The 26212-nt window shown below is 33.9% G+C and overlaps 1 protein-coding gene across 2 annotated transcripts in view; it reads right to left on the reverse strand.

Moving 5' to 3' along the window:
* The window catches only part of LOC111051724 (kinesin-like protein KIF3B), a 64078-nt gene extending 54558 nt beyond the window's left edge, over positions 1–9520 (reverse strand). Inside the window, exons 1-2 of one of the 2 annotated variants that reach the window (XM_039441682.1) lie at positions 9093–9371; positions 7351–7419 (exon numbers count right to left, since the gene is read on the reverse strand). In XM_039441682.1, the coding sequence (XP_039297616.1) occupies positions 7351–7371 (21 nt within the window). In that variant the 5' untranslated portion in view covers positions 7372–7419; positions 9093–9371. Of the gene's footprint in view, positions 1–7350; positions 7420–9092 lie in introns of both variants that reach the window. The other variant, XM_039441683.1, reaches the window with a different exon arrangement.
* Between the last annotated feature and the right edge of the window lie 16692 nt (positions 9521–26212).

Here is a 26212-nt window from a genome sequence, read left to right on the forward strand (position 1 = left end):
GGAAAGGGTAATTGCATCGGAGCTTGCTTTTGCTGATGATCTCGTCCTCCTGGCTAAGTCTGAAGAGAGTCGCAATCAGTCGCTCGAAGCGGACGGAATAATCTTTCAGATAACAAGTGTTTTTCAACTCCGCTAATTTCTATTACTTGTTGAGTTTTAATTTTATTTCAAATAATTATATAACAGTTCAAGTATAATGGCGCGGTGTAATTACTGTGATAGCAATCTACCAGCATCAGGATTTGTGACATGTGATGGTTGCAAGAATAGCTACCACTTTGGATGCAGTTTGAAGGAAGCTGCCTACAATAGAATGTCTTCCGACGAAAAGAAGAAATGGCGTTGTATATATGTGTGTAAGAGTGCAAAATCTGGACAGGGATCCGCAGGTAATACAATGAACTATTTATTTAATACAGAGGAATCATCTAATACTGAACTTTCCGAAATTAAATCAATTCTTACTTTGCTGAATGATAAAATAACCAACATTGAATCTGTTTGTACCACGATACAAGGAAGTCAGGAGTTTATTTCCGAAAAGTATGATAGCCTACTTGAAGAAATTAAATCAATTAGGGAAGAAAATAACAAACTCTCCAAAGAGATTCATGAAGTTAGAAAACAATTACGTTCCAAGGACTGTGTAATCGAAGATTTGAGGCTACAATTAAACGATCTCGATCAATATGGTAGAGGTTGGAACTTGGAAATTCATGGGTTGGAAGATTCCTCGAAAAAGGATCCTAGGGAGCTGCTGAAGAAAATTGCAGATAAAATTGAAATAGATTTAAAGGACGACGACATAAGTGCTGCTCACCCTCTACCAGTGCGTGAAAAAATCATCCGCCAGCGTTAATCGTGCAGTTCGTTTCCAGAGACGTTGGAAAAACCTGGTTGAAGAAAGAAAGGACCGCAAGACTAACTGATAAATCGCTTGGTGGCCAAAGTGATAAGAAAGTGTATTTCAATGAGAACTTGACCGCATACAATAAAAAACTATTGTCGCTAGCGAAAAGTAGAGCCAAAACAATGAACTATAAGTTTGTGTGGACCAACAATGGTAGGATCCTAGCACGAAAAGCAGAAAACACTCATATAATTAATATTAGAACTTCCGAGGACTTGGATAAATTAATTTAATTCATATAATAAATAATACTAACTATTATTCTCTCTGCAACAAACTCTTCCAATGATAAAATTAGTAGAATTGATGGTGATGTTGTGAAATCTCTCCATAATAAGAAAACAAAGATATTGTCAAATTTCACTAAAAATAGTGAAATTTTCAAATATTGTCAAATTTTTAGTGAAATTTGACAATATATTTCTCTTCCAATGAATTTTGATAATGATGATGTGGTTTCACAGAAAATCTTACACTGTAAATCCTATCTCTCTATAGATAGCTGGCTCAACGATAATCGCGTTATCAATGAAGACCTGACGAATTTCACTATAAACCAAACAATTAGAATCATTCACCTTAATATACGATCCATGCGACAGAATTTTGATACTTTTTCGCTCAATATAAAAAATGCATCAATAGATATCATAATTCTCTCTGAAATAAACATTGACAGTTCTATAAGCAGTACTTTTAGAATACGAGGCTATACATCTATCTTCAAATTCCCTTCTAAAAGTAATAAACATGGATTGGCTATTTTCTAAAAAAAAGAAATCTCTTACAATATCTTCAAACCTCAAACTGTTATAACAAATTTCGAATATTTAAGCCTTAACCTTTCCATAAGCGGATATAAATTTACTATAATAGCTTTATATAGACCTCATTGTGTTAGAAAGACTGATTTTATTACAGATCTGGAGAACTTGATTCTAGAATTTGATAATAGGTCTAACCTTTTTATAGCGGGAGATAGAAACCTAGATCTTTTGAAAAGGAGTAATCATAATATTAATTTATATGAATCTATGCTAAATACATTTGGATGTATTAAAGGTATCTCCATTGTTACTCGTGAAGAGCCTAGGTTAAACATAATAATCAAATCATGCATCGACCATATTTTTGTCAGGACTTATGATGATGTTGAAGTGGACACCAGCGTTATCAACGTAAAAATTTCAGACCACTACATTATCGCATGTAATCTTCATATAATAGTTCCACTCTGCAATGATACAGATAACTCTGATAAAATTCTAAATAAATATACAGATAGATTGCTATTATTTGAGCTACTAGATCATGTAGATTGGAATATAACAGACCTTTTACACTCTCCAAATCTAATATATGCATTTATTACATCAAACTTTGATAAAGCTTATGAATTAGCTACAACTAGTAAATATCAAAATAAACGTTCAAATGATGACCCTATTCTTGAGAATAAATGGATGACAACCGACTTATATAATCAGCTTAAAGAGAGGGATAGATTGTTTAGACGTTGGAAAAATAATAGAAATAATTTAACTTTCAAAATACAATACTATGCGTTCAGAAATAGAGTGAATAAATTAATAAAAAATAAAAAAGAGATTTCATCATAATGAACTTTCAAAATGCAAAGAACGACATCAAACTGAAATGGAAATGCATAGATGGGATTTTGGGGCGAAGGGCAAGAGATGACTCTGACCACTCTATCTTACGTGAGTTTGATGGCTTGTTTTCTAAAGAAAATATCTGTGATGAATTTGCGGAATCATTCAGGAGGAACGTAAACAATATAGTACACAAATGCCCCCATATACTAATGCAAAATATACATACACCTACAAATCAAAGTCTTTATATTAAAAAAGCAAACTCAGATGATGTTTTGAAAATAATCAATAACTTGAATAAAAACAAATCTCCAGGTATTGATATAATTATAAGGGTTTTCGATGTGCAGACGATAAAAGAAAAAATATGTAGTTCAACTTCCAATCTGATTAATTTGAGTATAAGAAAGGGCATTTTCCCAGAGCCATTAAAGAAAGCCATAGTCAAACCAATACACAAATGTGGATCTCGCAGCTGTCTAGCAAATTACAGGCCTATTGCTAAACTCCCAATCTTTGAAAAAATATTTGAAAAATATGTATCTGCATCTTTGAACAAATACCTTAGAGCCAATGAAATAATTACTAATTCTCAATATGGTTTTCAAAAAGGAAAAGGCACTGAACAGCTTCTTGTCGAATTTACAAATTTAATTAACTGTCATCTTAATAATAGACTGCATGTACTGGCTATATTGATTGACTATTCAAACCCTCGATCACCAGTTTCTATTGAATGAATTGAATAAGATTGGTATTTCTGGTTACAATTATGATTGGTTCAAGAATTATTTACATAACCGCTCTTTTCTTGTAAAATTAGATAAATACACCAGTCAATCTTATGGATGCGATGTAGGAGTACCACAGGGAAGTATACTAGCTCCTATTTTATATAACATTTACGTTAATGGATTGCCATCTGTGATAAAAAATGGAGAGCTCTTCATGTATGCAGACGACACTTTTGATAGTAGCCCATAAAAAATTCGAAATAGCCGAAAAATTGATTCAAGATGGCTATAATAATATTCTTCGATGGTCACATGATAGGAACTTGATTATAAATAAATCCAAGACAGTGGTCCTACACTTCAAAACACCCCATACTAAAGTTCTTAATCCTCCAGTTATAAAAAAATCATGATTGTAAGTGTCTTTATTTGAATAATGGTGATCCCTGCGCATGTACCCCTTTGAAAGTTACAAATAACACCCGTTACCTTGATGTAATCTTGGATGATAAACTAAAATGGGAATTAGGCCTACATATAGATTATATTTCGAAAAAAGTTACGTGCAATCAGTGCTCAAATCTTCTTTTTACATAGAAATATACCACCATTGTCTTTATCTAATTTATAAATCATTATCAGAATCCTTAATAAGGTATGGCATCGAGGCTTGGGGATGTGCTGCAAACTATCTATTAGACAGGGTAGAGCGTATCCAATTCAGAACCCTCAAGTTTATAATGTCCGTATCTAACCGATTAAATTTCACAATTCATGATAAACAATCCAACGATTTTTTCACACACTCACTCCAAAAAAAAATCTATCTATATAAGTTAGCATTAATGTACAGAAATAATTATTCTTACCGACAATTTGCACCTATACCTCAATATAATCTTAGAGCATTCAGTGTATATTCAATTCCTAGATATAATAATTTGTACGGAAAAAGATAATTGAAATACACTATTCCAAAACTGTTTAATTTGCTCCCTATCATCATCCGAGATTACTCCAAGGAAGATATTTTCCAACTTGTCATTGTGAATGACTTTCATTTGTGACACTACTGCTTCAATACTTTAGTCTACACTAGATAGAGAAAAATCATTAATTTTTTGCTTTTTTTTTAATTTTTATAATTAGGCATACATAAATATTAGTTTGCTGGTAAAATGAATTTTAGTATTTGTGAAACACCGCCACCTTGGAGTGACCAACTAATTTTTCATAATATATATTTATATATCAAACAATTTTCATTTACTATATGGATGGATAATTAACGTTTGAGACTCCCGATCACTTATTGTATTTTTTGTTTAGTATTATCCTTATCTCTGAATAACATTAATTAATATCAAGTTTATTTTATTTTAAATTTAATTTAGTTTGATGATTTGAAGTTTTTGAGTTTTCCATTTTTTCCAATTTCCATTAACCCTATACCACCCCATTAATCATCCTTAGTTCATCTAATACCCCATTCTCCTTTTAAATTCCTAAACTCCCAGTTACATGAAAAAAATTGGTTTCTTAGTTTATTGTTAAAGTTAGCATTCATTCTATTTATGTATTTTATTATTTGTATGCACCTGCTGTAAAATCTTTTAGGTTTAGCGGGACCAATTTTGTAATGCTTTTTACTGAATAAAATGATTGATTGATTGAGTCTTAGTAACAACTTACAAATATGGCAGGTGGAGCTGTTGAAAAAGAACATGCGAATGAATCTAGATAAGACAAAAGTGATGCATGTAGTAAAAGATCAGAGGCAGTTGGAGATATTCAGCGGGGAAAGACAGTTGGAGTCCTTCAAGTACTTGGGAGCCACTATTGCTTGTGATAGAAGAATGAAAAACGAAATAAGCAATAGAGCAGCAGCGACAGGAAGGTTGTACTGGGCATTATCTAGAAAGTTCCTCAGCAAAAGGGAGGTGAGGTTCCAGGCTACCAAATTAGGGGTTTTCAGATCTACATAATTATGTTCCAATCCTAACCTACTCTTGCGAAACATGGACGCCAGAGAAGCCAGAGTCAGCTGCAAGCCCAAGAGATGAGGTATTTGAGGAGGGTAGCGGGGAAAACAAAAAGGGATAGGATAAGGAAACAAAACATCAGAGACAGCCTGAATTCCAAACCTCTGAAGCAAACGATTGAAGCCGCACAGTTGAGGTGGCTGGGACATGTGATGAGGATGCCGACTGACAGACTGCCAAGGAGGGTCTAGGAGTGCAAGGTTGTGGGTGCTAGAGGGAGAGGAAGACCGAGGAAGTGGAGAGAAGTAAGAAGGAAGGCGCAGGAAAGGGAAAGATGGAGGGCTCTCGTAAACCTCAACACCTAACGGTAAAAGAGGATTGACTAAGTAAGATTATTCAAAGGCAGATTAAAGTTCATCTTCATTTTCTTTAATAGAAACAACTTTAAACAATTGGCCTAGGTAATGGGAAGGAGATGAGTGATAATTGATATCAGGAATTAAAAATAAAAAAGTACCCTTTCTAAAAACGTTATTCACAACATGTTTCAACATATTAGGCCTAATGCCGTTTTCAAGTGAGTGAATGAAATAAATAACGTTGAATCATATTAATAACGTTAAAATATTAATTAATACTATTGTCTATTCCAATTCAACAACCTACTATAATCTGTACAAACCTTAGATTGCAGCATTTCTCTTATGGAGTACAGAGTTGTAAGATTTCACAGAATCCAGAGAGCCTGTGAGCTAATTGTGTGAGAGAAAGAGCGAAAGAGAGAGAGCGTGACCCTTTTTTGATAGAATCAGCATAAAAACTAAAAACAACAGTGTGATCCTATTGTTAAATTGAAATATTATTGATTATAAAGCCCCATGCTACAAAAATAAGGTTTCCACGGACTATAGCTACTTATGTTTCAAGTACAGTCAATATGGATATCAATGTCATACTTAATTAATACTTTAATTTGTAAGATTCACTTACATTTATTGCTCAAGAATTTTAATGGTATAATAATAAATAATCTATTACTTGGCAGAAAAAAGGCCTACAACAATTAAAACCCAAAAGTCAAAATTCCGGAACAAAAGTAGAAGTGTACACTGAATGAAACAGTAAAATCGATAGAATCGAATTTTAGTATCGATGCTCCATACTATCTAACTAATCAAATTTGATACTATCGATAATCTAATATCGAATCACTGGTTCAAAGTAAAGTGAATTCTTATGAATTTCTGTTGGTGGGGAGTCCCTCGCAGGAAGGTCCCACCTCGCAGCCAAATTATATGCATTGATGTAATAATATATAAAGCTTCTATCTACTCCTACTTCTATGAATGGATTATTGTTTATCATGTCAAATGTTACTGAAATTGATAAATTTGAACCATTTTCAAGCAATTTAATAAATTCCCAGAATTTCTTGATTAGGGAAAGATTCCCAAATCTTAAGTCTCTTCTCACTGGGAATATTTCTAACCCACTGTATGGTTATACTACAATTTCGAATGTGTCAATAAATCTTGGCTACCATATCGTATTTTGAATCAGGAAGATTCATCAGTACAGCTGAAGATGAGTTGGTTTCAACACTAAACAGCAGTTCTGCAAATCTGCTAATAAATGGGATTTGTTAACATAATCAGTGTTTATCAATTATGGAGAAGTTCCACAACATCAATATGATGACTATATTCAACAAACTATTTTTTTAGATAATTTGAAGTTTTTTCTTACTTTCAAATGTAGTAATAATGCTGTAAAAACCATTGGGAAATGGAAAATACCGTAAATTAATTTAGCAATCTCTATGTTGTATACTACAGTCTGTGCAAACCTTAGTTTGCAGCATTAGTCTTATGAAGTACAGCACTGCCAGATTTCCAAGAATCCAGAGAGAGCATGTGATAAAAGATCCTGTGAGACAAAGAGCGAAAAGGAGAGTATGGGCCTATTTTATAGAATCAGCATAAAAACGGCAACCGTTTGCAACTATTGTTCTATTAAAATAACATTGGCCATAAAGCTCAGTGCTGCAAAGTAAGTCTTCCACGAACTATAGTTGATAATCACTTGCTATTTCAATAGATATACGATACCTCAGTAACTGTTGATGTCATGCTTAAAATCCTCTTAGTTCCTTTTTGCAATTTCGTTTTTATGGTAACCTGCAATAAAACCATAAAACTTGAATAAAAACATGTACGATAGGAAACAATAATTTAAGAAATAATAATTTCTAGAGTTGAATTGGGTAGCCTACATAATTTTATATTGTATAATGACAACATAGAACAGGAATTATTATCACTTTAGGTACATTTAATGTCTTTTAAACTCCAATGCGTGCATAGTAATACAATGGGCCTACTAGGTTGAATAAAATAAGAAATAATTAAGAAAAATAGAGTGTGAGAGAAGTAATTGGAGTTACAAACAATAGTCTACTATAAAATAATTTGCCATTCAAGCTATCTAATGATACCCCTATTTTACAAGTGATACTGACATTCATCTGCTCAAAACTGGAGAATAACTACTTCACTGCCAGTCTAAAATATTTAGAAAATCCCTTTGATAAATAATCTATGGTATAGTGAATAATTTGATGGTACGGTACAGTAGTTTGCGATATTTTAGTGGTTCTGAATCACCTTAATATGGAGGTTAACGTTATCTACCCATAAATGAATGAGTTGTTGAAGTGGGCCTAAGGCTAATTTTGTTTTATCGAAGTCATTAATTTGAATGAACATAAGAAACGACCGTCAGCCCTCACGAACAATAAATTTAATTTATAAATCTTATTCTTAGTTTTTAGACAATCTACATAAAATGAATTCATTGGTATTTAGTAGAGCTTCGATGTAAACTATCTTAGCAAATTAAAGTGAAGATGAACAGTTTCACTATATGTGTAGGTGTTTGTACATTTGTGCATATTACCGTATTGATAGTTTAGGAGGCATTTGATGATGAGACAGCAGGTTTGATCCATCCATCCACCAATATACTTATCCTTGCAACCTAACCTATAGGCTATATTCAGGGTTTACGCGGATCTGAATGACGTTGGCTTGTGCATTTGTCTCAGCAAGTGCAGATGTAGCTACTATACGAATCGGTCAAGTTTCCGTTCGTTACAGAACGCATGACCTCTTATGGGGCAGACTATACGAGTCTTATTTCGCTGGTATAGCTGCCCCATAAAAGGCAATCGCAAAGCACTCCGTAACAAGAGTAAACACGACCGGAAAATTTGGTCGCATTTATTCGGTCCATAGGATAAGTCTAAACGTATAAACGCAGGCTTTGGAGGAAATTTTGACACCAAACATAGTTATTGTGGGCCAAAGATGCAATAATCATCTTTCACACTATCTCCCAAGTAATTGACACATCTAATTTTTTTAAAGTTTAATAAAAGTATTAACCTGCTGAGGTTACCAATCAAACATTTCTACTCTGACAGAGTCAAGTTACTTGTAACTATGATCAATCAGTAACAGCTTGAGCCTCAACACGCAAGTTAAGGTTAGGTGAAATTCTAAGGAATTAGCCTATGTAGCCTACATGAAATCTTGGTAGATTAGAAATTATAGTTTTGACAAAATTATATATTAAACAATATTAAGGAATCTACTAGTAAATCATACTCTAAACGCAAAGTAGTAGGCTATTATAGGCTACCGATCCTATATTGTATAATAAGGCGATTGATAAAGTCATTTCTAAAAAATCAAAATTTACAGATAATATAGATTTCTTTCTATCCCTAATACGAAGTAGATTCACATCCCTAATAGCATACAGACAATTAATAATACATAAATTTACTCACTTTCAACAATGGACCACTTTCAATAGACACAGCTGACCGGTTCTACAAAAATTATCATCAATAAGAAAATGGAAACGAGTTGTGAATTGTATTGAGATGTTCCATATCAGTAAATAAAGACTAGATGTAATTAGAAGCTATAATCGTTAGTATTTCGATCCCTGCATACTAATTTCATTATAGGATAAAAAAGGAGTGCGTTTGAGCATGAGTGTTTGTATATGAACATACTTGCAGTTTGCAGACGAGACGTTTCACGTTTGGGTGTTTGTGTCAAAATCTGTAATCTTGCATGATTTTTGTAATCACTATCAATGATTACTTATCGATATAACAAAAAACCATCATTTGCTGCATCCTGCATCTCGATTTTTCAAGCTTGACAATATTTAAAAACAGATTCATATAATAAAATATACATGAGAACGTTATAATAATTGTTAAAAAAACTCTCTCGTATCATACTTTGAAGTATAATAATTTTTAGAAATAGAGAAGGTCGATCATCACTGCAAGTATCGATATCAATGAGGTATCGATACTGTGAGTCGATCATTTTGTCTAATATTGATAGATGGGCTTTACATTAGTCGAGTTTTGTATAAAATGAAAGTAGGTATTTGCAAACTTAGTTAAGTTAGCAGTTTCTCTCAAAGACCTTAAAGATGCATCTCTTTAAGGTCTTTGGTTTCTCTTTGTCACAGATACAGAGTAACGGCCAGCAACGGTCACAGCTATCACATAGTTATTCAAAAGTATTCTTTGAGTATCTATAGTGAGGTCCACGTTGTAATGGTAGTGTGTGATTTGCAATGGTGTTGCTATCCTTGTCTATCGTTCAACAAAGCAGATGGCGCTATCTCTTTCACGCATTGCGATGTTGCCACATCGTTAATTAACAATGTAGAAATTCAACTAATTGACAAAATATTTTATCTCAATCATGAAAATTTATTATTACATATTTAAAAAATATATTTTCGTTAATTAACAATGTAGAAATTCAACTAATTGACAAAATATTTTATCTCAATCATGAAAATTTATTATTACATATTTAAAAAATATATTTTCTTGACAAATAAAATATGATTAACTATTTCGAACAATAATGACCAGTTAAATTCATCAGATATACCAGTATCAGCTGTTTGGTTGGCAAGACTGAGATCTGGCAAGCCTATTCTCCTATCTTCCTACACTGCTATTATAACGTGGACCTCACTATACCAGCTGATTGCATGCCAAGAAGATTCAACTTGTGCATCATCAAATACACAAAAACCGGAGCATGAGAATGAACCACATGTATATGTTTTGTTCTAAAGATGAATAAATCGATTTTTATCAATAAGATGTTTATGTTTTGTTATAAATATGAATATATTTCCAGCATTATATGTGAAAGGGTTAGGGGTTAGGTTATATTTATGTTCAGTTCTAGAGAATGAACCACATGTATATGTTTTGTTCTAAAGATGAATAAATCGATGTTTATCAATAAGATGTTTATGTTTTGTTCTAAATATGAATATATTTCCAGTATTATATGTGAAAGGGTTAGGGGTTAGGTTATAATTACGCAGTGGCTACAGTTATGGTAACCGTAACTCCAGTTAGCGTTCCGGTAAAGTTATGACTTCGTTTGCGCATGCGCCAACAAACTTCGTTTGTCACACAAACCACTCTCGGTCTCAGACAGCACAGTATCGCGCATGTGTTAGTAGCGGTTTTTTCCCGTTCCATTTTCAGTTCTTTGAATGTAACGTTCTTTGTGATGATGGTTACCGAGCACCGTAACTGGAGCCGTCATTCCATTTTGATGATGATATTATAATTATCCAATGATGATTTATCATTAAATTCGATTTAATATTCAACATATCATCATCATTTCATTCAATAAAAGAAAGAGTACTTTTCAATAATATAATTAATAAAATATAACGGTTGTTATTTAACTAATGTTGGAAAAAAATACACAAAGTCAGCATATTGTCATTCCAAAGCAAAAACTCAACCCCCTAACCTCCCTTTTTATATTTGAAACATTAATAAAAATAAATCTTAGTGAAAACTCGTAATCCCTTCCAGCATATTGCAATTTCAAACCAAAATCCTAACCCCCTAATCTATCTTTTCACCTTTGAATTATCAAAAACCATAATTAATTATACCTGTACCCTAGCCCTTTCTAGCATATTGCAATTTTAAAGCAAAAACCTAACCTAGCCTCATGGAACATTATTAAATATAACTTGAAAAAAAAAACCCAACCCCTATCCCTTTCACATTCAATACTTTGGATTTCAAAGCAAACTCCTAACCCCCTAACCTATCCTTTCACCTTTGAAACAACAAAAAACATAAATCTACCTGGACCCTAGCCCCTTTTATCATATTGCAATTTTAAAGCAAAAACCTAACCTAGGCTCATGGAATATTATTGAATATAACTTGAAAAACCTAACCCATAACCCTTTCACATTCAATATTTTGGATTTCAAAACAAACTCCTAACCCCCTAACCTATCCTTTCACTTTTGAAACAACAAAAAACATAAATCTATCTGGACCCTAGCCCCTTTTATCATATTGCAATTTTAAAGCAAAAACCTAACCTAGGCTCATGGAATATTATTGAATATAACTTAAAAAAAACCCAACCCCTATCCCTTTCACATTCAATACTTTGGATTTCAAAGCAAACTCCTAACCCCCTAACCTATCCTTTCACCTTTGAAACAACAAAAACATAACTCTACCTGGACCACAGCCCCTTCTAGCATATTGCAATTTCAAAGCAAAAACCCAACCTATCCTTTTGAAACATCATCAAATATAACCTAAATAAAACCCAACCCTTAACCCTATTTTGTCAATAAGTTTAATTTCTACATTGTTGATGAACGATGTGGCAACCTTGCAATGCGTGTAAGAGATAGTGCCATCTGCTTTGTTGAATAATACACAAGGATAGCAACACCATTGCAAATCACACACTGCCATTATAACGTGGACCTCACCATAGCTACTCAAAGAATACTTTTGAATAACTATGTGATAACTGTGACCGTTGCTGGCCGTTACTCTGTATCTGAGACAAAGAGAAGCTCCTGTTTGTCACAGCCATTGATATATATAGTTAGATGACTAAAACGGTGTACACACGTACGTTTGCCTCGGGTGAGCATACGTGTATGGGCTTGCATTCGCACGTGTGGACACTGTTCGCTGAGGCATGTGGGCGAACCGGAACCCTGTCGGTATTTTGGCGTGCTCAAAGGCGCCTCGGGCGAGCATTGAATGTACGTGTGGACGCGATTTTGCCATACGGGTGAGGCAAAACGTAAACATTGAAGGCGTCATAACCTTATTCCAATGAATTAGGTTAATGAATGACAAATCAAATTGTGATCCAATAACTAATTGTAAATTGTAGGATTTTTGTAATTTTGTAGGATATGTGGATTGTAAAATATTTAAATAGAAACATGCATGGAGTATATAATTTGTATCATGATTAACAAATTTAGAACTGCATAATTTAAGTGAAAAAAGTTTCTCTACAGAGTTCCTACAAGAAAGTATAGCTCAAATATTATTTTACTGTGGCTATCAAATCATCTTGTGTTTGTTTCATGTTATCAATCAGAGTTGTTAATTAAAATTGTAATCTTAATATGATATTATACGTTTTAGATAGCTAGGCTATCTATAGAGAGATTTATTCAAACTTTAAACTAGTATTCCCTTGAAGGTAAATCTTGAAGCTAATCTTTTGGAGAATCTTGTTTTGTCATGTGTATGAGCAGAGTTAGTTTAAAATGGGCAGCAATTTAGTATTTGATTCAATTTATGGCTAATTTCCTTAAAGAAGACTGTCAATTTTGTGAGACAGTGTTAAGTGCTTTGATTAGGTCATCAAAACTTCTGGAATTATAGTAGAATTTTTCTTTTTTTGAGATTCAGAATAGATATTGGAAACCAACAAATGAATCGCCTAATGCCAAGAATTTAAAAGTTAGAGCCAATCGTTCTTGTGGAGTTATTGCTTCCCTCATGATGATATCATTTTTTGTTTAGATAACTAGTTGAATTAGATTCAGTATATTAACAAGATAATGTTTTGACAACCTAAGAAAGTTTGAATTGTCAATATTATGTTATGTAGCAATTTATTTCCTTACTTCAACCTACAATCATTCAACCAACCAACATCGTTTGTCAAGTTTTATTTTTGATTTTATTATATAAGTCATTGAAATAAAATGATACTGCTGCAATTTGTGATAACTATCTTCAATGATGGAATGACGCCATTGTTGTCATGTTGTGGAAAATCTACATCAATCTACCATGTCTTCTTGTCGTCTGCAAATCAGATAGCTTTTTGAATGCTGAGGCATACGTGGATCGCGTCCACAAGGACGTACAGTGAATGTTGAGGCATATGTACATACGATTGTTCGCGCGAATCTGTACGGACGTGTGTACATGGCTTAAGCTATACCTTCAAGCGTTTGGAAGCATGATGCCTCCTTCATTCCTCGTCGCCATTGAATATCGGGCAAGAAGTCAGGCGCCACAGAGAAGGGATCAGAGGGAACATTCTTACCGACTATTGTTTCGCCTTATGTGTAGTATCACTTATACCGGTAGAAAGCGCTTGTATACGCAAATGACGATTTCTGTCTGAGCTGAGTTAGTACTGTTGTAGGGGGACGTAGTGGGGAGTCATTGGCATCCTACACTTCCCTCTCCAACAAACCAGTTCACACCACTATCTCCCCCCAGCAAAACAACTGCTGACAGCATTTGTGGCTTGAGGCATGTATGTCTATGTCATTGTTTTGCTAATAGTACATAGACTAGACATTCATTTTTCTTATTCTCATCACTTGCTACTCTCAACTCTCCAGATCGCATGAACGCTGCTTCTCCAGTGACAAAGAGGATTAATTTTTATTTCTAATCAACAAGAACTAGAAAACAATAAGTGAATGAGTGGCCAGATTTTGTAACTTTATTACATTATGTACTTCAATTCAATAATTGAAAAAATTTAAATCAATCTAATTTAATCCACAATATTGCGATTTTGAACTTAAAAATTGAGAAAGAGCATGGAATAATTTTAATAATGACATGTTCTTGAGGTGCTGTGTAATGCAGCATTATATTTCTCTATTATTGATCTAAAATGATTTTAATAAATGATGTCAAAACTGCTCATTAACAATAATATTGTTTCAGTTACTTTTTTTTCATTGAATAGCCAAAGATTGTTACCTTAATAATATTATTTCAGTTGCTTTTTGTTTTCATTGAATAGCCAATGGTTGTCAACCTTTTTATGGACTGTACCCATAGTGGAAAGTTCTAATTTTGCATATGAGCTAAATGCTGTTAGGCTAGCCGTCTAGCGGGAGAATGGGGAAGAGGGAGTAATTTGAAAATTCAATGAATTTCTCTCATTATAAACTTATAAGAGCCACTATCTTCTTAGCATTCAGTAAAATAACATCCAGTTTCATTGTATATTATAAGGAGGAAATTGATTGATACTCTTTAAAAAGATTTACCTACACCTGTTATTATGTATGTGTATTTTTGTCGTAAATGTATTTCCTTTCCTTGATATAATACAAAATTATAAGTAGAGCAATAAAGAGCAAAACTAAAATCGTAAATCAATTTTGAAATAATCTTCATGACCTTTTAGAAGAAACTTTGTGGCTGAATCTGCTAATCAATTCCGACCATGTTGATAAACTTGAAACGCAAAAAATGCTGTTGATTTTATCATTTTTATTCTTAGTTCACTTGGACACACGGTACGATTCAATCACTTGAAAATATCAAGAGATTGAAGATATTCTCCTCATATTCACGATCTCGGTATTTCTAAGATGGAAAACAGTAGTTGAAGATAAATATTTATGGTAACTGAGCTCCTATAGAATAAAATTTAGAACCAATCATGAGTTTCTATGATGTATGATCCTCGTTTAAGAGACTCTTGATTAACAGTGGAATTGCGAAAAAATGGTAAAACTTCAATCGTCACTTTTTCAATCGGTTGTAACTTTCTAATGGTATTGAAATCGAAAGTATTGTTGATTGGAGTGAGAAGAGGAGGAAATTCCTCACATCCTTGACTAGATTTTGATTTTATATCTGTATTATTTCATAAGATATGCAGCATTGAATAAATAAATTGTCGTTATTCTGTGTATGGAATATGGGTTGAAGTACAGTGTACACTCAACAAAAAATTTCCCATTTCTCTTAGGAACTTGACTCATGATATATGATTTCCAACTAGGTACCTTGACAAGCCGAAAAGAAAGAGCGTACGGGAAGATCCGAACATTGTATCAAAAGTTATGAATGAAATTTCGATCCTTGAGGTGTCCTGAAAATCTTTGAGATAGAGCGTTCTACCTGTTCTCAGATTGTAGAGCACAAAATTACGCCTAGTAGGATGTTGAATTATACATTTTTGAATTGTGACAATCGGAAGATATTGTTGATTGAATACTATAGGATTTATCAAAATTGATTTTCCATGAAATTCTACTCGTTTTGGAAAAACTGTAGGATAGAACTGATTGAAGTTATAGAGGTCTGAATGATTCCATTTTATTCTGAATTTTATATACAGTAAAACAGTAAAAAAGGAGAGGATTTTTTTGTCCAATGACTGGATTTGATTGTAATAGCTCAGAACTGGAGAATGAACCAGACATATTAGGTATTTGGGCCACTCTGTACAAGGAAATTTTGCATGCGAAAATTGGTTCTGGACTTCTCTTATGCATACAAACCCTAAAAAATGGGGTTATAGGGTTTATAGGTTTTTGGTTTGGCCAAAGACCGTTCAAGTCAGAAGGAAGCTTTTCCATCAAGGGCCAAGCGTAGTGATAGAGTATGTGCATATTTTTTGTAAATATTGTTGTTCACTGATGTTTTTCACTTAGTTCTATCTTTATATTTTCATATTTCAAATAAGTGATTTAATACTTCATATTTATCGTGGTATTACAGTATGTTTTTTCACCTTACAAATCGTACCAGATAGAATAGAACATTCATGATTGTGTGCGGCTGTGTGGGCGTTATGCTCATGCATGTTGATGTTACAGATTTTTGTGTTGAAAAATTAGAGTTGGGTAGCTTAGGGGGTTAGGTTTTTGTTTGGAATTGCAATATGCTGGAATGGGTTGGAGACCAGATTGAGGTATGTTTATTGAATGAGCGAAGCGAATTCTATGTTTCAAGTCAATCAGCGTTCGTCTATTTGTAAGATTTTTTATCTTTCCAATCGTGCTTGTAAGCTCAAAAGTGTAGAGAACTTCTATTTCTCAGCGTTCTCCACCGATCCTATTGCATATATCATCATACTCTAAATCCAATTTGTATGTGTGTTTGTGTGTGAATAGGCAGTCGTGTATGAGTATAAATGTTAGTGAGTGTAGCGAGTTCTACTGTTCTCCGAACTAATAGTTATGAAACATTTCATAACCATATAAAGTAGAATACCCGTTTCCTGATTTTATGATACAATGGTAATTAAAAGATTTACTGTTATCTTTAAGGTTTATAAATAGTTTTCCAAACGAAAATTGTATAATAAAGTGATTGACCATGTCACCTCAATTTAATTAATTGATTATAAATAATTGATTAATAATTAGTAAATTAGGTGTGAATTAATTAATTAATTAATAATTTAATTAATTGAGCACCTCCGCTCTGTAATTGGCGCTTGTGCGAGTGTGCAGGACAAGTTTGTAGGATAACTGCAGTGAACCATGATAACACGATTACAAACGCATCCACCCCTAGTAGGCCTAGACAATAGAATACCTGGACAAAGTTTGGGACCCTAGAACAGTCTGGTAGGGCTTCATCTCCATCTTCTCCAACAAAAATTTTTAGCACATGGAATTAGGGATATTTTATTTTTTTCAATTATATCACCTTCTGCTTCTCATACTGAGTCTAAAAGAATTGTTTTATCCACCTAATACGAAATTTAGTTTTATATTGTTTATCATATTGTATGTTGATATTCCAATACGCTCTCAACTGCAATGTCAAATAATGAGCTGTCTTTGTTTAAAATGAATGAATTGCCTTTCGTGACAGCTATTCTTTGTAAACTACCTTTGAACAGTTGCTCTAGTGAGCCAGGGTGTCAATTTGTAGATTGTATTTTTTTTTTCTTGACTTCAACATACAAAGTGTAGTGTGTATAGGAAGCAGACGGTCATTTTCAAGGAATTCTTTAGTTTCAGCAGAAAGGTCAATAGACTAAAAATAATGGCAATTCAGGTAGGAAGAAGATAGGGTGGTACGATATTATAAGATCCATAGGATCGTGGCAGTTTTCTTGACAGAACCTCTCAATAACGAATACCTCTCAGCAGCGAATTTTTTCTCGGGATAATCGACTTCGTTATACAGAGGTTCGACTGTATTTTCATTTTCATAGTATTGCTTTTCGTAACATTAAAGGACTGATGAATTTCGAAGTATTTTCTATTCTGATTGTGAATATAGATGTTATTATGGAATGTTGAATATTATTGTTTAACTTTGTGCTCATATATTCTATTGGTATTCATGATAAATTAAGCTTGGTGAATATATTTTGTTTATTTATAGTGGTTTTGTATAGAATAATTATTGAACTAGCGTGAGTTTTAACTTTTGACTTACTGAAAGACAAAGTCGTTGTCCGTCTGTTTGTATGTTCTACAATAACTTTAGAAAGAATTAATCAATCTTCTCAAATTATGAACACATATTCTCCGAACCCTTTTACAGGTCAAGTTTGTTGGACAACAAATTGACTCACTCTTTTGTCCTTTTTCAGGATATAAGAATAACATTGAAAGTGCATTAGAAAAAAATTGTTATGATCTATCATTAGGCCTGTCGATGGTACTGATCTCTCGTAGCGAGTTGAAGAACTAACTGTTAGTCACCCATTTTACCCCCCTCCACACCCACTCCACACTGCTGGTCACCCATTAAGCGCAACATTAGATGAGTTCTCTGTCCCTTCTCTGTGACAGGCGCCCAGACAGACCTATACGGGAAAACATCGGCTTTCATTGCGTTATATCTTTCGACATACTTGATGGATTTCAATATAATTTTTTTTCAACTTTTCGTCATTTCCATTACCATATGATACAATGATTTGTTCATTGAAAATTATTTTTAACTCGACCAAACATCTAATTTAGTGAACCTACCTCACTACAGATTTTGATCCATTCTATTAGCAAATGAATCTCATTTTTACAATATTTTCCTATTACTATGTATTTAGAATATGGAAAATAAAACATTTATTATAGAACGCTAATATTACTGTATATTTAATCAGATGGCAAATAATAAATTAACCATTATCACAATATTTCGTGAAACTGTTTCTCATTCGTTTTGCAACTTAAGTTTAGGTACTAACTATACTCTATACTCCTATATTTATTATAAGATAATAAATAACTACATATTATAAGAACGGGAAAAATAAAACAAAATTATAGATCGCTGATATTATCGTATATTTTATCAGATGGCAAATAATAATAAATTAACCATTATCACAATATTTCGTGAGACTGTTTCTCATTCGTTTTGCAACTTAAGTTTAGGTACTAACTATACTCTATACACCTATATTAAATATAAGATAATAATAACTACATATTATAAGAACGGAAAAATAAAACAAAATTATAGATCGCTGATATTATCGTATATTTAATCAGATGGCAAATAATAAATTAACCATTATCACAATATTTCGTGAAACTGTTTCTCATTCGTTTTGCAACTTAAGTTTAGGTACTAACTATACTCTATACTCCTATATTTATTATAAGATAATAAATAACTACATATTATAAGAACGGAAAAATAAAACAAAATTATAGATCGCTGATATTATCGTATATTTTATCAGATGGCAAATAATAATAAATTAACCATTATCACAATATTTCGTGAGACTGTTTCTCATTCGTTTTGCAACTTAAGTTTAGGTACTAACTATACTCTATACACCTATATTAAATATAAGATAATAAATAACTACATATTATAAGAACGGGAAAAATAAAACAAAAATTATAGATCGCTGATATTATCGTATATTTTATCAGATGGCAAATAATAAATTAACCATTATCACAATATTTCGTGAAACTGTTTCTCATTCGTTTTGCAACTTAAGTATAGGTACGGTACCTAACTATACTCTATACTCCTATATTTATTATAAGATAATAAATAACTACATATTATAAGAACGGGAAAAATAAAACAATAGCAATGATGAAGAATTTATAGGCAATTTTAGCAGATAATATTTTTTATAATACAAATTTAGCATACAATATTTTCATAGTTCACAAAATATTACAATATAAGACAAATTAATGGAATGGAATATGGATACCTATATTGGATCTATGGAAATAAAATATTTATTATAATATTACCAAAACTTATATTTTATTACTTGGCAAATAATGATAATGAATCAACCTAAGCACAATATTCCTTGAAACGATCATTTGGCACTAGGCTTAGCCTGCATGAAACATGACCGATGAAAATATAAAAATACTTATGTATGGAAAGAAATATTTTTATCTGGCGCATGCAGATTCGTACATCCATAAGCATTGCATGAAACTACCATACTTTGAATATTTTTTATTGCTTCAATAAAAAAATATTATCATTTGAAAAAGGCTCTTTTTCTACACAGCGAATACAAATACCCGACTTCTTGCCCGAAATTTCTGGTAGCTACACTAGCGCAGTGGCATCATAGCAGACTTTGCTCTTCTTAATCTTATTCTCTATATCAATGGTCACAGCACTCATTACCGGAGCTTAGCTTGTCCAAATACAGCATTTTAATGCGAATATTATATATATATATATATATATATATATATATCCATATACTCATTACAATGCTGTATTTAGACAAGGTAAGCTTAGTGCCTATATATGCGGATGTATGGTGTAGCATATCTGAATAGAGCATAATTATATTAGAGCAGCTGAAAATTGAACACCAACTAAAAATGAAAGTATCAGTTCTGAAGTGGTTTCCTAATCTATTTTTCGGGTTTCCCCTTCATCCCCCGCCAACCCCCAAGAAAAGAAAAAAAAAACGGGAGTTTAGGTAATAAATAGCTTAGGTATATAATGATTTGTTTGAAGGCTCTTCGCATAGCTTTTTCCTCAAACTTACTTTTTTTTGGTTTGGTGTCTTTTGGTTGGGTCAGACTTACTTTTCTTTACACCACCATGAGTACATTTGTACTTCAATTCATAATATACAAGCTCATCCTTTAAAATTTTCTTTCTTTTACACTACTTTATTTTTTCAAATCCTGGAAGGATGTAAACTTCATGATTGAAACATTAGAACGATAGGTTACTTAGAAATCATAGCCATGTGACCAAAAACCACCAACACCACAATGCACATGTAAATAGCGGTAGCCGCGCATGCGCAAATGTTTACCGGAACTCGATTTGAGCTACGGGGTTACCGTAACTGTAGCCACAGCGTTATAATTAATAATGTTCAATTAGGATAGGTTAGGTTTTTGCTTTAAAATATTGCAATATGCTAGAAGGGGCTAGGGTTCAGGTAGAGTTATGTTTTTTGATGTTTCAAAGGTAAAAATCTAGGTGGAGGGTTAGGATTTTGCTTTGAAATCAAAAGTATTACATGTAAAAGGGTTAGGGGCTAGGTTCTTCATAGGTTATATTTAATAATGCTTTGTAAGGGTAGGTTAGGTTTTTGCTTTGAAATTGCAATATGCTAGAAAGGTCGGTTAGGGGGTTAGGATTTTGCTCTGAAATTGCAATATGCTGGAATGAATTAGGGGTTTTTACAAAGAGTTATGTTTATTAATGTTTTAAATGTAAAAGGAGAGGTTAGGGGGTTAGGTTTTTGCTTTGAAATGACAATATGCTGACTTAGTTGAAGTGTTTTTTAACATCAGTTAAATAACAACCGTTATAATTTCATTCATTGTATTATTCAAAGTACTCTTCCTTTTATTGAATAAAATAATAATATATTGATTATTATATTGAATTTAATGATAAATCATCATTAGATAATAATATTATCATCAAAATGGGATGACGATTGGCTCCAGTTACAGTGCTCGGTAGCCATCATCACAAAGAACGTTACATTCAAAGAACTGACTGAATGGAATGGGAAAAAACCGTTACTAACGTATGCGCGTTAAGGTGCTGACTGAGACCGAGAGTGGTTTGTGTCAAGTTTACAAGAAACAAGAACAGAAACTTGAATACTCTATGTGCCTCTATACCAATGTATAACTTTTTAGATCCTTCTTCAAGTAGATTCATAGATTCAAGCAGATTAGTCCAGTCAAAAAAGTTTGAAAGACAATTTTTAACCCCGCAGTTCTGAAGTACCTACCCAAGCAGATAAACAAATCAGAAGTCCCCACCCCCACCCACATCTGTAATAAATGGGTGGGGGTGGTTCAAAGGTAGGTACCATTTTTTGGTTTCTCGCATTTAACTCGAAAACTATGCATTTTAAAGACATGACTATTCAATAGAAAATTGAAGCATATACATAATTTCCTACAATTGGTCTGGCCAGAGAATTCGAACTGTAGCGCCAAAATGCCAGACTGCAGTTCTGCCAATAAGCAGGCTTGTGTTTGCGCCAGCGCAGATTGTCCTGCTGTTTTGGCCTTGTTGATGTTAAAGCCCCAGTCTGTCTTGTCTCGTCCCCATTGTTGGGCAAGACCGAATTTGTATTTTGTCATGCAATTTCGATCAGAAATTTCTTGTAAATAATTGTTTGAGTGTCGTGTGTGTGAATTATGAGTATAACAGCATAAATAGTGTTGAATTGAATTAATTTGAATCGGATTTGAATTTATAAAGAATCCAGTTTGAGCTTTGTTCGAAACACAGTGCATAGCCTGCAAGTTGAACGCGAAAAGACAGCCCAGAAGCCAGAACCTGTCTTATTCCCAGATTTCATCCCACCCTGAACCTGATCAAAACACCTAATAAAGGCTTCGAAGGGCAAGTAGTCAAGATTGGATTAAATCTGGTGAGTTTTTGCTCTTTTTTATTGTTCATTAATGCAGAGTTTAACTGTACAAATAACCTGGCTCAAATTGAAGATTAAATTTTGCCCCTTGTTTGTATTTGATTATTTAAATAGTAAATTACAGTCCCCTGGTAGCTCTAGCCTGAGCTTTGTTCAGAACATTTCTTGATCCTGCCAGGCCGGGATGAATTTAAATTTGTAATTTATTGATTAATTCACACACATTGGATTTAAGCAGTTTCATATTTGTCCAATGTTGGCATGTTGAGAATGGTCAGATCTATGCTCAACTTAAGTTTGTTGTAGCCTTGTTCTAGAGCAAGGTTTCTTGTCAATTTGTATTTGTCTGAAATTAAATTTATTTCAGTTAAAATTGAAATTTCCTGAAACTAGGCGCATTGTGCTCTTTTTTTCAGGAATTTGTTTGTTTGTTGGAATTTGTATTGTCCATTTTTTTTATACATGTTAGTGAAGGTTAATCACCAGCATGATTTTGTTTGTTCAATTCAAGAAGTTATCGTTTGTTTGTGAGTTGTTGGAAGAACATTATCTAATCATATAGTTTTGTCTTCAGCAGTAACTTATCTTGTGAATTGATAATCAAAGTTTAACTTTGATAACTTAGGCTACTAGTCGTGATTCTTCCTTTCATCTAGTTTTGAACTCATTCTTGTTTTATTGTCTGTTGTTTGTATTGTCGGGGCTGAATTGTTTTGTGTATGAGTTCAAGATGGAGGAAAAAATACAGAAACAAATCAGGATGCATCGTGCTAAACTGGAACAATTGTATGCCAGATTGCAAAGAATTTATGAACTGTCTAAAAATGTCTCTGATCCAAAAGTTGCTGAGCAATTTTCAATCTTGTATCCTTGGGTGTCTCAGACCATTTTGGATTATGAAAAGACAGAATTAGTGGTTAATGAGTTGGAACTTGAGTTGAATAAAGATCATGTTGTAGCATTCAACAACTCACACCTAGATCTGTTTCAGTATATTGAAGTAGCAGCTAACACTCTCAAACAGAAAGAGGCGACTGATGCTATTGCTCAATCTTCGGCAGCTACAGCAGCTAGTGCACAGCCGGTCGTGTCCGAGTCGGTACTGCCTAAAATCGACCTTCCGAAATTTGATGGGAACCAGACTCAACGGTCGGTGTTTTATGAACTATTTAAGGCATTGGTACATGACAACAAGAATTTGAACGATCAGCAGAAGGTCCAATATCTTGTAAGTAGACTTCCTGGACAAGCAGCAAATATTTGTCGTCATTTGCCACCATTGGCTAACAATTATCAAATAATTTGGCAGGCATTATTGACCCGCTATAACGATCCATGGGCGCAAGTTGATGCCTATTTCAAACAAAGTTTTGAATTTCGTCCAATAAAATCAGAATCAAAGGCAGGTTGTATTGCGATTTTGGATGGGTTTTGCAGTTCAATCAATGCAGTGAAGAGATTGTGACTCACTGATTTGTCAGACTCGATATTCCTCTATCATGGCTTGAGATTGCTGGATCCAAGTTCTCGTAGAAATTTTGAATCGGCCGTCCGTGACAAGGCTATGCCAACTTATACCGATTATGTCAAATTCATTGAAAAGCAAATTAAGACTCTTCCTTCTGATGAGAAACAGACTGAATCGTTTAATATGAGGCACAAAAAGGATAATAAATCAAAGGTGTTTGTGGTTCAATCTAATGATTCATCTAACGATGCATCTAGTAAAAATCCCAATTGTCTGAAGTGCTCAAAACCGGGTCATCAGTTAGTAGATTGTGCAAGTTTCTTGAAAATGACTCCTTGGGATCGTTATTGTTTGATTGAAGGAAAGTTTTGTTGTTTTCGTTGTCTTGATGTGGATCATTTGAGTAGATATTGTCGTAGTAAAACTCAGTGTGCTCAATGTCGAGAATCTCATCATTCTTTATTGCACTTTTCCAGATCAAGTTCCAATGAAGGTGTTGCGTCCTCGTCGAACTCCAAGGCAGGTGGCACATCACCTATTAGTTGTTGTTCTACATCCAACGATGTAGAAAATTCGACCGTTGTGTTGTCGACCGTCACTGCACATGTTCGAGATTGTAATGATCAGCTTTGTGATGTTCGTTTCTTGGTTGACACCGGGAGTCAGTGTCATTTTGTTACAGCCAAATTGTGTCAGCATTTGCGACTACCATTCCAGCCCATGAAGACCGTTGTTCGTGGATTCGGTGGTGGTACTAGTGAAGTTTGAGGTCGTACTTGTGTGTCGTTCAGTCGAAGTTGGATCCTACCATCAAGTTTGCGATGGATGCCACAGTGGTAGATAGAATCATCGACAAGTTGCCTTCTTGTGAAATCGACAGATCCAAACTTCATCATCTTGAAAATCTCACACTGGCTGACGACAAATTCTACCTTCCTAGTAGAATAGATGGCATCATTGGTGCGGAGTTAGTTCCTCACTTGCTACGTGGGAGTCCTAGTATAGGTGAATCGCACGAATTGATGACTGTTAATAGTGTCTTTGGTCACATTCTGATGGGGAGAGCGCCGATTCTCACTTCAACAAAGAATGTGTCGAATTGTTTTACAGCCATCTGTAGTCCATTCGTTAGTAGTCCATCGTTGGATAGTTTTGTGGAACGTTTTTGGGAGTTGGAATCGTGCCCTGCACCAAGCTGTCAACTGAAACCGGAAGAGTTGGAGTGTGAGGTAAATTTTCGGAAGTCTGTACATCGTGTGAATTCTGGTCATTTTGTTGTTGCCTTGTCATTTGCGGAGCCGCCCAGCAGCTTGGGAGATTTGTATGCTGTCGCCAAACGCAGACTGCTCACTTTGGTGAGACGATTAGTGCTTGATAGCAATACTCATATTTCATATCATGAAATATTGATCGATTACCTATGTCAGGGTCACATGTCGTTTGTAGCAGATCAGACAGACCAAGGTGGTTACTACATACCGCATCACACCATCGTGAAAGCAAGCAGCACTACCACGCCCATCCGAATTGTATTTGATGCTGGTTCCAGAACATCATCGGGTTTGTCATTATTATTATTAATATTATTATTATTATTTTTCATCCACTGACCTCCTATAAAAGGGGTATTTGGACTTGTCAATGTCGTAAGTCAATAAAATACAGAACATAAATACATAAATGATAAGTCAATATATTTTCTTTTCTCTCCAAACCTTATCTCGATGCTCGTGGTTTAGAACATAAATAGGCACATGAAAAGTCAATACATTTTTTTCTATTCTCTCTAAACCCCATTTCGACACTCGTAGTACTCTCTGAACTCTTCATTTGAGTACGCGCATATGGACAGCAGCTCCTTCTTTAATTGCTCTCTGAATTTTGTACCAGTCATTTCTTTTATATGAGCTGGTAATAAATTATACAACCGAATACCCGAACTCCTAACACCTCGCTCATACATGGTTGTCTGGTGTGTGTCGTCTCTTAGGTTGTTCCTATATCTTGTTGGGTATTGATGGAATGTTCCGCCTGTATTAAATTCATGTATATTTTTCTTAATGAAGCAGATTGTTTCGAAAATATATAGGCTTGGGAATGGGAGAATTTGAAGTTTTTTGAAAAGGGGGCGACAACTTGTTCGAATTGATTCTCCCATCATCACTCTCAATGCCCACTTCTGCATTCTGAACACCTCAACTACGCAGCTTGAATTTCCCCAAAAAATGATGCCGTAGGTCAGGTGTGAGTGAAACAGTGCGAAATAAACACTTCTAAGAGCCCTGGAGTCCAATATAGCTTTCAAATTTCTCAGTACGAAAATTGCTGAGTTCAGTTTGTTTTTGAGGTATTCTTGGTGAGGTCTCCAAGAAAGGTCAGAGTCAATCACCACTCCAAGAACTTATATATCGTTCACGGATTCTATTTTATAGTCTCTGATACTTAAATTATTTTCTCTGGTAGTTCGGAATGGAATTTCTTTAGTTTTGTTGG

Source organism: Nilaparvata lugens, chromosome X, assembly GCF_014356525.2.
Source record: "Nilaparvata lugens isolate BPH chromosome X, ASM1435652v1, whole genome shotgun sequence".
Lineage (NCBI taxonomy): Eukaryota > Metazoa > Arthropoda > Insecta > Hemiptera > Delphacidae > Nilaparvata > Nilaparvata lugens.